This window comes from Dipodomys merriami, unplaced genomic scaffold (assembly GCF_024711535.1).
Source record: "Dipodomys merriami isolate MVZ:Mamm:240054 unplaced genomic scaffold, mDipMer1.0.p SCAF_4, whole genome shotgun sequence".
In the NCBI taxonomy this organism is placed as follows: domain Eukaryota; kingdom Metazoa; phylum Chordata; class Mammalia; order Rodentia; family Heteromyidae; genus Dipodomys; species Dipodomys merriami.
Window position 1 is genome coordinate 53,647,518 of NW_027205603.1, and position 16,860 is coordinate 53,664,377.

At 39.6% G+C, this 16,860-nt stretch overlaps 2 protein-coding genes across 2 annotated transcripts; both read left to right on the plus strand.

The window, feature by feature from the left end:
- Ca2 (carbonic anhydrase 2) lies at positions 1–16,612 on the plus strand. Its single transcript, XM_069991008.1, has 7 exons — positions 1–124; positions 1,230–1,427; positions 9,178–9,296; positions 9,777–9,869; positions 11,338–11,400; positions 12,961–13,116; positions 15,908–16,612. Exons 1-7 carry the CDS (start codon positions 91–93, stop codon positions 16,025–16,027), a joined length of 783 nt encoding a protein of 260 aa, XP_069847109.1. The 5' UTR covers positions 1–90; the 3' UTR covers positions 16,028–16,612.
- Positions 10,139–11,321, plus strand: LOC138805828 (large ribosomal subunit protein eL42-like). The gene has a single exon (XM_069991009.1). It carries the CDS (start codon positions 10,842–10,844, stop codon positions 11,229–11,231), a length of 390 nt encoding a protein of 129 aa, XP_069847110.1. The 5' UTR covers positions 10,139–10,841; the 3' UTR covers positions 11,232–11,321.
- Positions 16,613–16,860: the final 248 nt, after the last annotated feature.

Consider the following 16,860-nt stretch of genomic DNA (forward strand, 5'->3'; position numbering starts at 1 on the left):
GCGACCCGCGGACACACACGGTGCAGGCGCCCCAACAGCAGCCGCTAGACGAGACACCAACTCCTGCCTTGCCCGCCCGCCCGCGCCACCATGTCCCATCACTGGGGATACGGCAAGCACAACGGTGAGTGCGGGAGCCGGCGGCGGTGAGGGGACCCCCCCACACCCCATCTCTAATGCGGGTCTGAGCTCTGTGGCGCCGGCACCTGCTGTTTACCGCGGCTGCGGGGGGAAGCGGGGAGAGCAGAGGTGCGCCCTGGGCGCCCGCCTCGCCCGGGTCCCTCGCGCCGGCCGGGGGTGCCCCCATCTCCCCAGCTCCCGAGCACTGTCGAGGAATCCCGGGTGGTGGCGCACGGAGCCCCGGCGGGGAAGGGGGGGGGGAGGGACGGACACGCAGCAGGTTCAGCGGGATCCCAGCGCAGCCCCTTGCAATCCAGAGACCCCCGTGGTCCTGACCCGATCGGGGAAAGATTGATAACGGGAATTGGGAGTTGGTTGCCGAAGAACGAACAGATAGCACCTCCCCAACACCCAGCCCCGCAACACCTGTGGCCAAGGTTTCTCTGCACGAACTGTGTGGGTCCTGGGGCTGGTCGGGATCGATCCCGCGGATTCCTAAACCTCGCCTTCGGCTGTGGAGACTCCTCACGTTAGAGGGGCGGCCACTGGGAGCTGCGCTTCTGCACGGCCCCAAATCTAGGTTTCTGGAGCCAGCGGAGGGCAGGAAGGATGCATCCGGTCTATTTTACACATCTGGGGGGGGGGCTTCCCGTGTCCCTGGGAACCTGCGCCTGCGCCGGTTCAGTGGCTCAGTACTTTGCCCCAGTGTGGAAGGCAGAGGGAGAAATCTGCATCCGTTGGGATTCCTTTAGAGTCGGCAGATCCCAGATCCCGACTGTAAGCCCTGATCGATCGCAGCAGCTGTACCTGTGCAATTTCAGTTGCTGAATTTAACAAATAAGCAACTAAACAAAAAACTGGCCATAAGGTAGCTGATATTTGCATGACGTGGCTTGCTCCAAGGGCTTTGCGTGTAATCCGTCCTAACTTTAGTAGTCATCTGTGATATTGCTAATTAATGAGGGAATGAAGACGCACCTCGTTTACCCAGTAAGTAGCAGAGTCCAAACTGAGAAGATCATTGCCCTTCCCCCCCCCCCCGCCATTGTAGGGGTTTGGGTGTCCCCTTCCTCATATTGAGGGAGTCACCAGTATCCTTTGGTCTTCAGGGCCTGACCACTGGCATCAGGACTTCCCCATTGCCAAGGGAGAGCGCCAGTCCCCGGTGGACATCGACACCAAAGCAGCTAAGTTTGACCCGGGCCTGAAGCCCCTCAGAATCAGCTATGAGCAAGCTGCCTCCCGGAAGATCCTCAACAATGGCCACTCCTTCAACGTGGAGTTTGATGACTCCCAGGACAAAGCGGGTGAGTGCCATTGAGCCAGGAGCTGGTCCCCCTCCGCCCTCCCTCCCCCCCCCTTGTATGGAAAGAATGGGCGGCTACAGTTTATCTCAGAAGATGGTGCTCTGATCTCTTCCTTCTGGTCCCAGACTCAGAGTAGTGAGCTAATTACTTAAAAGTCTCCTAGGGCGCCCCCCCCCCCATCATAATATTTCTGGCCTCCAAGTAGAGCAATGAAGAACTATGATATACCTGAGAACAGTCACAAAAGGTAGGGTCTTTGGCAAAACAGGTTAGCAATCATGACATCTGCCCAAATTTGAACTTTTCAGATTCTAAAATATTTCCAGAATCAATATCTATTCACTAAACAAGTCTATCTTAGTGTGCATAATTTTCAGGTAGCAGTGAAATAAATGATAAACGTTTGGTAATTAAAATACTGAAACACATGTAAAACACTGTATTTATGAATTATTTCTCACTGTCAGGCTGGCATGATAAAGGGATCAGGATATGTAGAGATCTACCCAGAAATTCATTCCATAACAAAGATGTGTGTGTGTGTGTGTGTGTGTGTGTGTGTGTGTGTGTGTTTAACATTATCAGTCTATTACTAACAAGTCCAGTTATCATACGTTGTGATAGGGCTGATTACTGGACACCTCCACAATGCTCCTATTTTATTTAGAAACAGGAGAAGAATCCCATTTGGATATGGAAGCTGCCTCTTTTGCTTACTGGTTGATTTAACTGCCAGTGACCAATTTTCCTGAGCCCTCTCTTCTGAAGGTCATTGAAGGAAATGATGCTATAAACACATTATATTTAGTGGTTGTTTGGAGTGGAAGGATTGTTAGAGAAAAGGCAGAGGGAACATTCAATAAATGCTGTCAACGTTTTGACAGTATTTTGAATAATGATCCATAATACTAAAATAATTTTGAATAATCCCCTATAATACTAAAATGTATTTGAAACCATTTAACTATTCATTTTAGCTATGCAATATGATTATTTTAAAAGAAAATCTTCCTCTTTTTCAGATAAATTAGATGTCTAGCTATCTGAAACAATGGCTCTGGAAAACAATTTAGTGGGAGACAAACTGGAGATAATTTGCGAGATAGTTTCAACTTAACCTGTTCCTCTGTTGTATTTCTTAGTATGCATAGATATAGTGTGCATACATACAGACATAATGCACACACATGCACTTGCATTCACCATTTCAGCATTATCATGATTGGATGTATAATTTATTGCTTTCCCAAGAATTTCTCCCACTCCAAATAAACAATGCTTAAATAATTAAAACATAAAACACTTCTTTTTGTAAATGTAAGACTCCTATATTCCTTGTATATGGCCAAAGTAATGCTATAAAATATCAGGGTTAGTCACTCAAAAGCCAGAAACTGAGCTAGCTCAGTGAGTAGCTGCCACCATGAAATGGCTATTGTCAGTGAGTGCTCTGCCAGCGTGCACTCCTCTTGGATGCTACCTAGAAATGGGATGCCCAAAGTGTGTTTTTAAAATAAGGTACCAGATAGGCAATACCTAAATTCTTTACAAAGATGATTGTGAAATAGATTATTCTTGTAATGTATATTGCTGGAAAGTAGATTTCAGCCAGTAGTCTGATGGCCATGAGCATCAGTCAGATTTAAGTTCTAGCTCTGTCAAGTGCCTTCATGAACTCAAGAATGGTAGTTCTCCAGTTTTAGGTGGTTTTTTTTTTTTTTTTTTCTGTAAGATTGGAATGTCAGAAGTATCTGCTGCAAAGGATTTGCTGCAAAGGAAGGATTATAGGGGTTGCATATATAAAGGATGCCAATCTCATGTGTGGCACACGGCATTTCCTCAATAAGTGACCACTGTTTTTATGGTTATACACCCCGTGGCTACTCTTATTGGGCAATTGCTATAGTTTTTGTTCCTATGATAAGATCTCTGAAGAACCTTTGATTTCATCAGCTTTAAGATTTAGTCACATCCCAGTAGCTCAATAGCTAGGTACATATGACCATATAAAATGATGCTAATTGAAATGAGCTCCAAGATATGGACCCCCCCAAAAAAAGACGTTCACAGTAGCATTTAAAGCTTTTTTTTTAAATTGTGAAAGTACTGTACAGAGGGTTTACAATTACATGGGCAAGATAATGAGTACATTTCTTATCAAGCATTATAGCCTCCTCCTTTGTTTCCCCTTCCCATCCTCCCTCTGCCCCCCCAATCTTCCCCTTCCCCCCCCCGCTCCCCCGCACCAAAGTTGTAAAGCTTTTGTTTTTATATACTCTATGATATTCTCTTTCCCATATTAAACATGTATTGATTTTATTCATGAAGTTATTGTATGTTTGATTATGACTATGTTAACCTTTGATGGATTGATTTCTACGTAAGCACTAACGATGACAGCAAGCCATATTTTAAATTTCTTACAGCAAATATGGCCATATTTAGACTGTGACAGAGTAAAAACAGTTAGAACAGAGGTTCTAACCCTTAACATTTAGAGACACAGCTATTATTTACTTAGTTCATATATATATGTATATGAACATATATATATAGGTGTGTGCATATATATATGTTATGTATATATAAATATATATATGTATATCATTAATAACAGCAGGCCTGGTTCCTCTCCTGTATCCCCAGGGCCCAACATCTGCTGACAAATCTAAAATAGGACATAGAAATAATAGACACTGACAACTGTAAAAAGGAAGTATTCCAAGGAACTGCAGAAACATGAAGGGAACTTAGGTATCTGACTGGGTATGACAGAAAAGAATTTCCAGGGTAAAATAAGGCTTTTGTGTAGAGGTTTCCAGGGTTTATTCATTTTTATGTATTTATTTTAGGAGTTTAGTTATTGATTTTAGGAGACCCTGTGCAAAGGGAGATAGAAAATACTTAAGAGATCACCTGTAGGTACTCCAGAAAGGCAAGAAAATATGCTGAAAGCAAGGGTCAGCAATGAATATTAGAAAGACTTGTTCTCTCCTGCTTCCAAAAGACTCCTTTGTAATTTTGTCTCTATTACTTTCAGTTATTTCGATTCAACTATAATTCAGAATATAGTAACATGTTGATTTAAAAGCAAAACCCTTCTACAAACTTAAAATAATTGTACCACATACAAAGAAACTTTTAAACTTAAACAGAATCCTAGGTTCTGAAATGTAGGACAGAGTAGAGAAACTGCAGTCAGTCCTTTTAAAATAAACATGAAGAGAAGAAGTACAAAAGTTTAAGTAGCTTGCAACGGTTTCCCCTTCAAGCTGACTAAGTGGCAGGCCCTGAAAATGAGCTTGTATGAGAATTGCTGAATGATTACCATATTTTTAACATTCAGTTAGTGCATGTTTCAAAAGCTGATATGTGTTTTCTGTACACTTAAAAATAATTCATTCTACTTTAGCAACTTTTGAAGCTTAACTACTCTTTTATTAGGAGCTGTCTTTGTTATGTTAACATTTTTAGATGTCCTTTACTCCTTTCTTTCTGCATAAATGCTTCTGTTCATTTACTGCAACCCCTCTCCTCCTGAAATTTTAGCTTTCCAGAACTCCTTAAGAATTTAGGTTTTCTTAAATATTTTCATATACCAAAATGTGAATACGTGGGGTTCAGGAACTGAGCTGACAGTGTTTTCTATGTTTAAGTCCACATTTTAAATGTAGAGTTAATAAGCTTTTCTTACAAACGTGGATTAATGTTCTTATCAGTTTTAAAATTCTTTTAGAATAATCACCTTAAATTAATGGAAAAAAGGGTAATCCTTTTAAGCTTAAAAAATGTATTAACAATTCTCCCTGCTTCAGATGTTTTATTGTGAGCTTTATCTGGGAGAAAAGTCAAATTATTAACTTCTGCTCACTTATTAACTTGTGTTAATAAGTTTAAAACTCCTCTGCATTGTTGCAAAGTTAGGGGTAAATATTGAAAGCCAAGGCCAGAATTGTACAACTCTGTATATAGTGTTTGAAAATTGAATTTTTTTTAATGTGTTTATGTGGGTTTAAGAGAAAAAGAAAGAAGGAAACAAAGCGGGAGGAAGTTCACCTGTACTCTCAAGCCAACGATTGTTGCTGTGACATAATGAATGGGTCTTTGTAAGTGGGTCCAGCTTGATTTGCAGGGACTTTCATTTTGAAATTGTAAAAATTTCCATCACAAGCCATCCTAAATTAAAAAGAATCCTAACAACAAGTGAGAAGGCTTTTCCTGCAAATGACTAATGGTGTCAGCATCCTCCTTAAAGCCTAGATACTGACCAATGCTTTCAATAGCATAGTCATGAAGAGCACCAATTTTACTCCTGTAACTGCTGGGCCACTGAAGCCAAAACGTCTCTTCTCTTGAATTTTGACCATGTTTATCCAGTAAACATGATAGCTAAATATCTAATTATTTAGAAGAAATAGAATAGGGTCATGTTTCCTTCCCCAGATCTGTTTATATTAACTTATAACCCTGGGATGATGGTTGGTTATTGTCAACAAGCAAAATGTGCATGATTTAATCAGCAGTAAAAATAGTAAAGTGTGATTAAATTTTTTTTTTTCTGGAGAAAATTCAGTTCCTAGAAATGCCATGTTTTCTGTGTTAATTATTCAGCTGCATAATTGATAGGAAGTGTCTTAAATGCTAGGTTTTAAACTAAAGAAAATCAGTTGTTTACTTATATTCTGTATTTTAAAAAGATTACTGAGAAGCATTAAAAGTCTAGTTTATTAGCAAATATCTCTTAAGTAGTAATTAGAGATTGAAAAGAATAAAAATGTAAAATGCTAAATTCTTGGTTTTTATTTTAGATGTATAGTGTGATGCATTTTTATGGAATGGCCTACTTTTAGCAAAAACAAGTCTAATGGTTTTCCAAAGTAATCCATATAGGAAGACAAACTATAATATTATATTCGGTTCTTGTGTTTTTTTGGAGAGACAATTGACTAACAGATCATGCAATGAAAATTGGCTGGAGCTCTTGTGTCGAGACTGACTTTAAGTTAAATTTGGAAAGGCTAGAAAGCAAATTAGAGAAGAAAATCCCTTGCTGTGTCTCCCTCCTTCATGGAACATGTCATAATAGCTCATGGAATTTGTATGTCTTCCCAGAATTTCATTTCACAGAGAAAAACAAATGTTGCCAGCAACTTCTGCTATTTGTAAGGTGTAATTTTTCATTAGAAAATAGATTTTATTTTGAACTGGGACAGATTAGAAAATGGTATCCAGCAAGCAAAATAAATAAATAAGCAGATCTGAGAAGCACATAACCTACTGTTTCTCACAAAGATATACCCCTTCTTTATCATAATTTGTGACAATTTATGACAACATGTTTTTGTTTGTTAGTTTTGTTTGCTTGTTTTGTGACATCATCTCAGGATGTAGTCTGCCCTGGTCTCTACCTTATGATCCTCCTGCCTTAGTCTCCCAAGTTCTGGGATTGTAGAGATACACCACCACAGCTGGCCTGAATCTATGTCTTTGAGGGATTTCATTGACCAAATTCCATGCTACAAATTTTCTGAGAAATAACTAGTTAGTTAAAGAAGCCAGATTTTGCTTACTGCAACAATTTATCTTTAGAGTTCATAACTTTACCTAATTACAATGGATTTCTAATCTGCATAGCAACAAGTTTCATGTTAATATGGAGTTTGGGGGTTAGAGGCTAGAACAGGTATCTAGTGACAATAGAGGCAAACAAATGTATTCAATCATTGAATTAGAGCTCCTTTAAATTTTTTTTGTCTTGCTCTACCACTTGAGCCACGAGCCACTTCTGGCTTTTTCTGCTTATGTGTTGCTGAGGAATTGAACCCAGGGCCTCTTGCATGTAAGGCAAGCACTCTACCACTGGGCCACCTTTCCAGCCCCTCCTTTAATTTTTTTAGTGTTCATAAAGCCTTTAAAAGTTTATGTAAATATACTCTTACCTAATTCCATATGTTCTCTGTAACAAGTACACTAAGGTACTAGTTTAGGGTTTGCAAGGAGGAGAATAAAAAGTAACAGTAAACTTTTCTTGATAAAATCCAAGCATGATTCTCTACAGAGGGAATCTTTATAACCATTTACATTTATAACCATGTGTTATTTCAGTTGCTGAATATAGTTTTATTTAGTTTTGCTACTTGATGTTATAAATGGCACTCGTTCATGATCAGCCAATTGATTTTTAGCTTTGAAGAGTTACTAGACAATTATGATATAGTTATTACACTTACAGTATTTCACTTTTAAGGGCTTTTTTTCAATAAAAAAGGGAATTCATTTCTGAAAATGCCAAGTTTTGAGAACTAAGATTTTGTCTTACTTACAGATTATCAGACAAAGCTAAATGTTTATGAATAGTTGGTTTTGTGTTTCAAAAGGTGAGATTTTATCAGAATACATCTAAAGTCATGACTCTTGGTAGATCTGTAATACCGCACCATTTCTGATTCATTCATTCTGTTTTCAGTCTCCCTGTGTTCTCCTGACTGAGCTGGCAGCCAGAGGTTGTGAGAAAGCATAGGAAGGCCATGCTGCTAAGCACTATAGCCCACCCCATCTTGGCTTTGACTACATAAATGGGCCTTGCTATCATCTGAGCACATATAAGTGAAGCTAAGTGAAGCAAATTAATGATTATACTGGCTTTGTCCTTTTGTTTTGAAAAGACAGAATAGGTTTCAGCTTATTATTTTATGGAATTAAAAAGAAAAAGAAAACAAAACCAAGGGTAACAAAACATACTGAACATAGCAGATGTTTTAATTCAGTACTAGAGAAATAATATAGTTCAACTAAACTACTTTTAAAGCTTTTAAGTATAGGATTTAAAGTCCACTAATACATATAATTTAGGTCAAAAAGATTTTTGTAGTGATTTCCCACGTTGTAATCCTTTTTCAAAACACAGCTTGTCAATTATCAACAGAGATGCAGTTTAAGAAGGTAATTTCCAGTACCAAGTTTATTCAATAAAGTAAATACCAAGAAGGTAGAACCTGGGATAGCGATGGTAAGAAAAAAGTTCTTAGAGATAATAGAACACATTACATTTCACATAGAAGATGGCAAATTATTTGTGAAGAAATAAGGAGTTGAATATTTTGCAAATGAAGAAATTAGTGTCAAATAGATTCAGTAAAAAAAAAAAAATTAAGAGGAGAAAGCCAGTTAGTAACAGAGTTAAGGATAAGTACATTTGAAATGCCATGATCAATGGAATGCTTACTCATGAATCCTGGTATGTCAGTAGTGATAGGTCAGAGGTCAACTAAACAGTTCAAAGGGCAGTCATCAGGCCATGGTAGAGGAGTCCCCACGTTCAGATGGGTGTGCAGCCAGTGAGTGCATTGGGATGTAGTTGACTGGGCTTTTCCCAAGTGATTCCCAGAGGAAATACTAATTCTATTTAAAATTCCACCATCAGAACCTGAACTCATGACTGCAAAATGAGCCCATTGTGCTTTGCACACATGGGTGTGAGAAGCATCCATACTTCAGGCAGCAGATGCAAGGAGCACTGCCAGTTAAATCTAAATCTGGATTTGATTTTCATGGAGTGAAAATATGGTGACCTACGTGCAATTCTATAAAACACGTGACCATCTATAAAGATGGTCACCTTTAGCTGGGGTGTGTTGTGTGTACATTTTGCATGTATGCCTGTGTGTACATTCACCTAGGTGTGTGTGTGTGTGTGCCTCTGTGTGTGTGTGTGTATGCAGATATGTTACACTCCTGTGTTGCATTTTAGTGCTGAAAGGAGGCCCACTGGATGGCCCCTACCGGCTGGCTCAGTTTCACTTTCACTGGGGCTCCTCTGATGGGCAAGGATCTGAGCACACTGTGGATAAAGTTAAATACGCTGCAGAGGTAAGACACGCTGTTTGTAAGGTGCTACTTCACATTCTTTTCCAAAGTTTCCTTTATGTATTTTAATTCCCGCCAAGTGAACCACTTCTTTTGCCAAGGGACCTCACATTTTTTTCTTAGAACCTTCAACTGTGATAATATAATTAAGGCTGCAAAACTTTCTCTAGCTTGTCTCCCAGGACACCATTGGCAATGAGTAAATAAATTCAAATGGGAGGAATCTCTTTGATTATACACCTAGAAGTAAGATGTATGCCTTCTTTTGAAACTCTGCATTGTCTTCCTGTAGAGTTGGGAAAATCACTTGCAATTATACCAAGTAGTGGGTAATTAACATGACAATGAAGAATTTTGATTTAAAAGTATCTCTGTTTTTACTTTTTTAGGAACCTTTAGCTATGAGGAAAGCTCATTGGATGGGACCTATTGGCTTCTGTTTCATAAATCCTTCGTTGTGGTTTTTGTCTCCCACGCCCTTAGCTTCACTTAGTTCACTGGAACACCAAATACGGGGACTTTGGAAAAGCTGTAACGCACCCTGATGGCCTGGCTGTTCTGGGTATTTTTTTGAAGGTGAGTTGATTTTTCAATCCTTTTCTCTCTTGCTCTTTTTTTTTTCTCTTGCTTTCAAGAAATACTGAGCACACAGAACATTCCTAACAGAGGACATTCTACAAAAGCGCCCAGAAAATACTTCAGTCTTGGAATAGTTTTTAAGCTTGTTTCTCCCAATACTTCTTCATGCCTTCTTTCTTAGGCCAGAAAGACAATTAGAAGAAGCACTGATTATACACAATTCCCATGTACATGTAACGAGCTGAAAGAGGTGAACTGCAGATGACTAGCAGGTGTTGTGTTGTTTTAATTTGACCATAAGCAACTGAGGTGTCATTTTAGGGTAGACAATGATGAAGTAAGATCAAGTCTGTGGTAGGGGTGGTAGAGCGTGTTAAGAACATGGACCCAGGATGGGCAATTTGTGGCCAACAGTGAGACTGCACAAATTGAATTGTCATCCAGCTATTTGTATAGAAGAGAGTGCACAGTGAAAGCAGGTGATTCCTGAGCCCTGATATCATCAGCTGAGGTGGGAGCTGCAGGTGTCTATGAAATAGTCATCCTGTCTACGGAGGACAGCACCGAGAAGGAGATGATGAAGCTGCTCAGGACATAGTGTAAAGCTTTTAAGGCAGGGGGAAGATGCTGATTAAAGGAAAGAAGAGCATAGGAGTCAAGGGATATCAGGAAGGCTAGACGGCATGAAGGATGCCAAGGGAGGTTTTTTATCAAGAATGGGAGGCAGTATGTAAAATCCCTTGAGGAGATTAGGTAAGGAAAACACTTCAAAACTCTTTGCTTTAGCCGCCAGAGGTCACGGGGGACATTTGAGAAGGTGGTGGTTTCAGGGGAATGGTAGAGGCAATAACAGAGCCAGGTTGAAGATTCAGTAACAGCAGGGAGGCTTCGGTGTCACTATCCTCAAGCTAAGATGAATGTGTGGCATATAGGCAGTGGTAGATTCACTTGACTTTATGGTGAAAATATATGACAGGGTTGTCAAATAAAGAATGCTATCATGCTTTTTTTTGGCGCTGCTGCAGGCTTCCTGCCATCATGGTTAACATTCCTAAAACCCGCCGTACTTTTTGTAAGAAGTGTGGCAAGCACCAACCTCATAAAGTAACACAGTACAAGAAGAGCAAGGATTCTCTTTATGCCCAGGGAAAGCGTTGTTATGACAGGAAGCAGAGTGGATATGGCGGTCAGACTAAGCCAATTTTCTGGAAAAAAGCTAAGACTACAAAGAAGATTGTGCTGAGACTTGAATGTGTTGAGCCCAACTGTAGATCTAAGAGAATGCTAGCTATTAAGAGAAGCAAACATTTTGAATTGTGTGGAGATAAAAAGAGAAAGGGACAAGTGATCCAGTTTTAAGCTCCAACTTTTGTTATGAAGACAATAAAATTGTGAGGTCAAATTCAAAAAAAAAAAGAATGCTATCATCTTAACTGGGTTATAATATCTTTCTCTTGGGTTTTAGATTGGCAATGCTACAGTGGGGCTTCAGAAAGTCCTCGATACGCTGGATTCAATTAAAACAAAGGTAAAAATAATTTCAACAACAATAACAATAATATAACAACAATTTAACAATACTCTATTACTTTTAGAAGTTTGCTTTGATCACGTAAGAATTGTAGCATCCATGGGTAATCCCAGCTTCTGGGGAGGCAGAGATGTGGAGAATGGAGGCAGAAAGTTAGCCAGAACCAATCACAGTTAATAAGCCAAGTGTGGCAGCATGTGCCAATGGTCCCAGCCAAGAGGTGAGGTATTGTAAGGGCCTCCTGTGAACATACCAAGTCATAATCTAGGCTAGTCCTCGTGCAAAATCGTAAGTCCTATCTAAAAAGTTAACTAAAAGCGGAAAGGGCTATTGTGGCTCATGTGGTAGGCCTGCCTAGCAAGTACATGACCCTGAGTTAAAACCCTAGTACTGCCCCCCAAAAATTATATGTGGATTTATTTAGAGTTAATAATGATGCAATTTGCTTCTATTCTTAATGAACGCTTCTGTCTACAAAAGTCAACCCCAGTTCTAGTGTACTTCTGATACTTAATAGTTACTGAATCTTGCTTCCATATATAAGAGAGAGAATCTCATGATGCAAACAGACGAAGATTTTCTGGACTAATTATTCATTCATCCCTATGGCAAATATTTTTTGAGTACTTTCTCAATGTGAACTACTTTGCTAATCGAAGCAATATGGTGATGAAAAAGATCAACAAGGCCTCGCTTCATGGATAGATTTCTTTTCTGTGACCACTCTGATCAGATGCAGCTATCTGAGTTTAAATTGTCTCATAGCTGTGTGGAGGTCATTGAGCATATACTTAAATACTAGAGTCCCTTCTGGTGATGGCAAACCCATCTCCAGGAGCTAGCTGCCTTGCCTGTAAAAGCACTCCCTCAAAACAGCAGTGAGTTTCTGCGATGTGCATCCTTTCTTTCTAGCCTGACTATCTTGATCCTCCTTCCACATGACCCTGCTTGAAGTCTCTCTTATGTCCTTTGACCTACCAGGCTAATTATCTCTAATTGCCTTTACTTATTCTTGTTTGACAGTAACCTAATCTTTTTGCAATATATTTCTATCTCTTTGCTACAACCCAATCCCTCTTTCAATAAAGCATTCCTGTTTTCATCTATTGGTTTGAAAGAGTGGTGTTCAGAGCTGAGGGTAGTTCTTTTATTCTAACCAAGCTGTCACATAGCATAGCATTTCCTTTCTCATTAAGCATGCTACTGCACCTCCCAATTTTATTATTATTATTCTAGTACAGCAGTCTCACCTCAGATACTGGATATGATCAGTCAATGATGTAACTGAAAGCATAAGAGGTTATTTTTGGCAATAAGAAAGAAACTGGACACGTGAAACCAATAATCAGTTGGTTTTGCTCCCTGTGTGCCAAACTACATTTCCAAGTCAAATGTCTCCTGTTCATTTCTTTCGGTTTTGTTCACTAATAATTCTGGAACCTGTGATCTACAAAAAGGTTTCTGGCTATGAGTGAGGAATAGGCATGTGTATGTTTGGTGCCCTCTCACTATTCTCTGCTGATCACGTGATGGTTTTGCCATGTGTTTGCCTGACAGGGCAAGAGCGCTGACTTCACTAACTTTGATCCCCGTGGGCTTCTTCCTGGAAGCTTGGACTACTGGACCTACCCCGGCTCTCTGACCACCCCTCCTCTACTGGAATGTGTGACCTGGATTGTGCTCAAGGAACCCATCACCGTCAGCAGTGAGCAGGTCAGGGTTTTTAAGGAGAATTCTGCTGAGAGATGTGGAATATTTATCAGAGGCTAAAGAGCTTAGTCTTTGGAGTCAGATAGACCTGTGATTTAATCTTCCTCCTGCTGCTTCTGGCCCCGCAACAGCACTTAGTAAATAAAGAGGATTTGTAAATATTAGTCAGTAACTATAACCTTAGGCGATTTGTTTAATCTGTGCAATTGCTTGGTCATTGTGAGAATTAAATGAGCAAGGTATCTGTCAGCTAATGAATGATTTCTTGTTTTTGGTCAGCTATGAAAAGACAGAGGCCCAGAAGAATGAGATTCATATTCATGGTTTCATAAATATCAGTGATAATTACCTAGCCTTACTACTCATGATTCAAGAGGTTGTTTGGGGCATATAAGAATACATTCCTGGGACTGAGGTATGGCCCAAGTGGTAGAGGACCTCATCTGCCTTGCAAGCATAAGGCCTTGAGTTCAAATCCCAGTACCTCTAAAAAGAAATTTACTGCAGTTTTCTTTAGAGGCTCAGACCACATAGTCCTACATTTCTCATAGAATTGAGTTGGTGATATTTAAGTGGGTAAAGCCGCTTCTAAATCTTTGGTGTATCCATGAATGCAGATTCAAATTAATTTTTTTCTTGGACATCCTCTCAGTACATAGTTGAATTGTGGGAAGTGAACACTTTTTTTTTTTTTTAGCATTTCCAGAAGGTTGAATTTTGATAATCTAAGGAATCAGCAGCCAGCTGTTTAGAAAATGACAACTCTAGCTGTGACTTAAACGTACACATTTTAGAACCATAGACATTTTGGGTCTGTAAGATGAAGCAGATGATGTTGTCTCACTTTTTCATTTCACTGCCTACAGTTGTGTTACATACAGTCAGAGGTGTAGAAAAACTGAAGCACTTTCCATCCAGTTTTCTTCATGGCAGAAGGATTCCATTCCCATGTTCTCCCTCAGATTTATACCCTGAGACTTCGAGGGGAAGACAGAGAAATCATGGGGTAGTGGCTCTTTGATGGTCTCTTTGATGAAAAAATGGAGAAAAAAGAATGAGTGAAGGTGCTTCACTCCTACAATCCTAGCTACTTGGAAGGTAGAAATGGAGAGGATCATAGTTCAAGCCCAGAAAAGCGTTTGTAGGACCTTTTCTCAACCAATTAAAAGCTGGGTGTGGTGGCATGTACCTATCATCCCAGCAATTCAGAAAGCATAAATAAAAAATTTGCAGTCTAGGCCAGTCCAGGTATAAAAGTGAAACCCTATTCAAAAAGTAACAAAAGGAGAAAGGTCTGAGGGGCATGGCTCAAGTAGTAGAGTCCCTGCCTGGCAAGTTCAAGGCCCTCAAACCCCAGTACCATCAAAAGAGAAAAAAAGTCAAATTGACCAACATCAGAGTGTAAAAAGGGACTATAAGCCACTTACACTGGTTTGACCAAAATATTTGTTCTGAGTACTTTTTTTTGGTCATGGGGCTTGAACTCTGGGCTCAGGCACTGTCTCTGAGCTCTTCAGCTCATGGCGAATGCTCTACTGCTTGAGCCATAGCTCTGCTTCCGGATTTCTGGCAGTTAATTGGAGATAAGAGTCTCATGGACTTTCCTTCCCGGGCTGGCTTTAATCCACGATCCTCAGATCTCAGCCTCCTGAGAAGCTAGGATTACAGGCGTGAGCCACCGGCGCCTGGCCTGAGTACATTTTTTAAGTAGACTCTTCTTTGTATTACTGGGATTTTGTTGTAATTTTTTGTTGTAATTTTTGTTGTAATTAACCTTAGATGTCCTTGAAGAGCTAACTGTACATGTTCCAAGAGTTGAACTACATCAAAGTTGACTATGTAGGAACAATGAAAGGGATAGGACTATACAGAATGAACAAGCTAAAAACTTCTGGTCCATGGACTTCTATATTAATTTTCAAGCCATCTTTCTTCACACAGATCAAGTCTTGCTAAGGAAAAGGAAAAAACAACATGGTTATAATCCCAAAAAAGTAGGAGGGGGCTGGGGATTTAGCCCACTGGAAGGGCGCCCGCCCAGCGCGCGCAAGGCCCTGGGTTCGGTCCTCAGCCCTGGGGAAAAAAAAAAAGTAGGAGGAGGGTAACTGTTTGAGATGCTTGTGTCACAGTACAAGACAAGGAAACAAATACAGGTTTTAAAGGGTATAAAAATAAGCCATTCACAAGTGTTTAAAGTCCTAGCATGGGCAGGTACATTCCTGGAAAAAATATAAATCCATATATATACATGCATACACACACATATATAAATCTGCTACACACACACACACACACACACACACACACACATACACACACACACAAATGCTAGCAGATAACTTGGCGGGCCTTTGGAGCGTGTAGATCCCAGCCCTTTATCAGTTTCTATAAATGCTGTAGTTTACCTTCTGTAGCTCAGGAAAAAAAAAAAAAAAACCTTTAATTTGAATCTAGCCTTGTTATTGTTGTTTTACATATTAGACATAAGAATTTATAGACTTTCGACGTTTGATTCAAAATGTAAGAAAAACAAGCTCACTGAAAATTTCCTTTGAAATGGCTTCAATGGTTTCCTGAATTTTGTATGTAAACAGATTTCCTATATGAAATCATACATGAGTAATACATGTATATGTGTCTATGATTATGTATTATCTACTAGGAATAAAATTGAGCAGTGGTCATTGATGCATGGTACTATGAATATTGGAGACTATTTCCAGGTACAACACAAGCACCTAAGTCAATAGTATTGTGAACGGTTAATTTTTAATTTTTTTATTGTGTCTTTTAGATGTTGCAATTCCGCAAACTTAACTTCAACGGAGAGGGTGAACCTGAAGAACTGATGGTGGACAACTGGCGCCCAGCTCAGCCACTGAAGAACAGACAAATCAAAGCTTCCTTCAAATGAGGAGGCCGGAGAGTTGATGTCCAAGCAATGACTCTTCGGGTGTTACTCAGTAGCTCACACAAGTCTACCTTGGTGATTTGGACCCCGGCTGCTTTGTGTCTGGTCTTGTAGATCCTTCATCTCTCACCTGTCGTGCTTACTAATAAATGTGAAGAGCGAAAGAAAGACTCATACCTGAGGGAACAGCTGTGTGAGTTAGTGCTTGGCTTCTGCCATAGCCTTTGTGAAACCAAATGCAAAGGGAAGAAATATGACTTTGTCCACAGCACGCAGAGTGAGGAGCACTCAGAATTGTTCACTAAAATGCTCTTTTCAAAACATAGGAATGTAGAATGGCTGAGTGCAAATCTGTATTAGAAAGCAAATTGAATTAATTAAGTAAACCAGGCCAAATAGTCATGATTTTGTGTACTGTGAATCAGATAAAATGAGCACTCATGATTCCATGATGTTATATTAATGAAAATATTTTTAAAATTCTTTTATATTTGTAGCAAAGTTATCTTAAATGTGAATTATGTTATACTTCAGTGACTTTGGAATTCTAGAATGAAGTATGAGCTATAAAAATTGTTATAGTTGTGATACAGAGTATATTTCCATTCAAATATCATAACTTAATAAATATTGTATTTTAGATATATTCTCTAATAAAATTCAGAAGTCAGTTCTGGGTCATTTTATGGTATGTGTACATTGGGCAGCAATGGAGGACCCAGTGTCTACTTTTGCAATCCATAATAAGACAGCGTGAGTGGCTTATTCATAATTGATTAGGATTCCTTGAGGGAGAAACCTGAGCAGTCATATACTATAGGCCAATCACTGCTTCC

What these genes read in the sequence shown, in the direction of transcription:
- LOC138805828 (XM_069991009.1), top strand. Translation starts at nt 10,842, where the DNA reads ATGACAGGGTTGTCAAATAAAGAATGCTATCATGCTTTTTTTTGGCGC.
- Ca2 (XM_069991008.1), top strand. Translation starts at nt 91, where the DNA reads ATGTCCCATCACTGGGGATACGGCAAGCACAACG. An exon ending in TGACTCCCAGGACAAAGCGG is followed by an intron (nt 1,428 to 9,177) that starts GTGAGTGCCATT and finishes GTTGCATTTTAG; the next exon opens with TGCTGAAAGGAGGCCCACTG. An exon ending in TGGATTCAATTAAAACAAAG is followed by an intron (nt 11,401 to 12,960) that starts GTAAAAATAATT and finishes TTTGCCTGACAG; the next exon opens with GGCAAGAGCGCTGACTTCAC.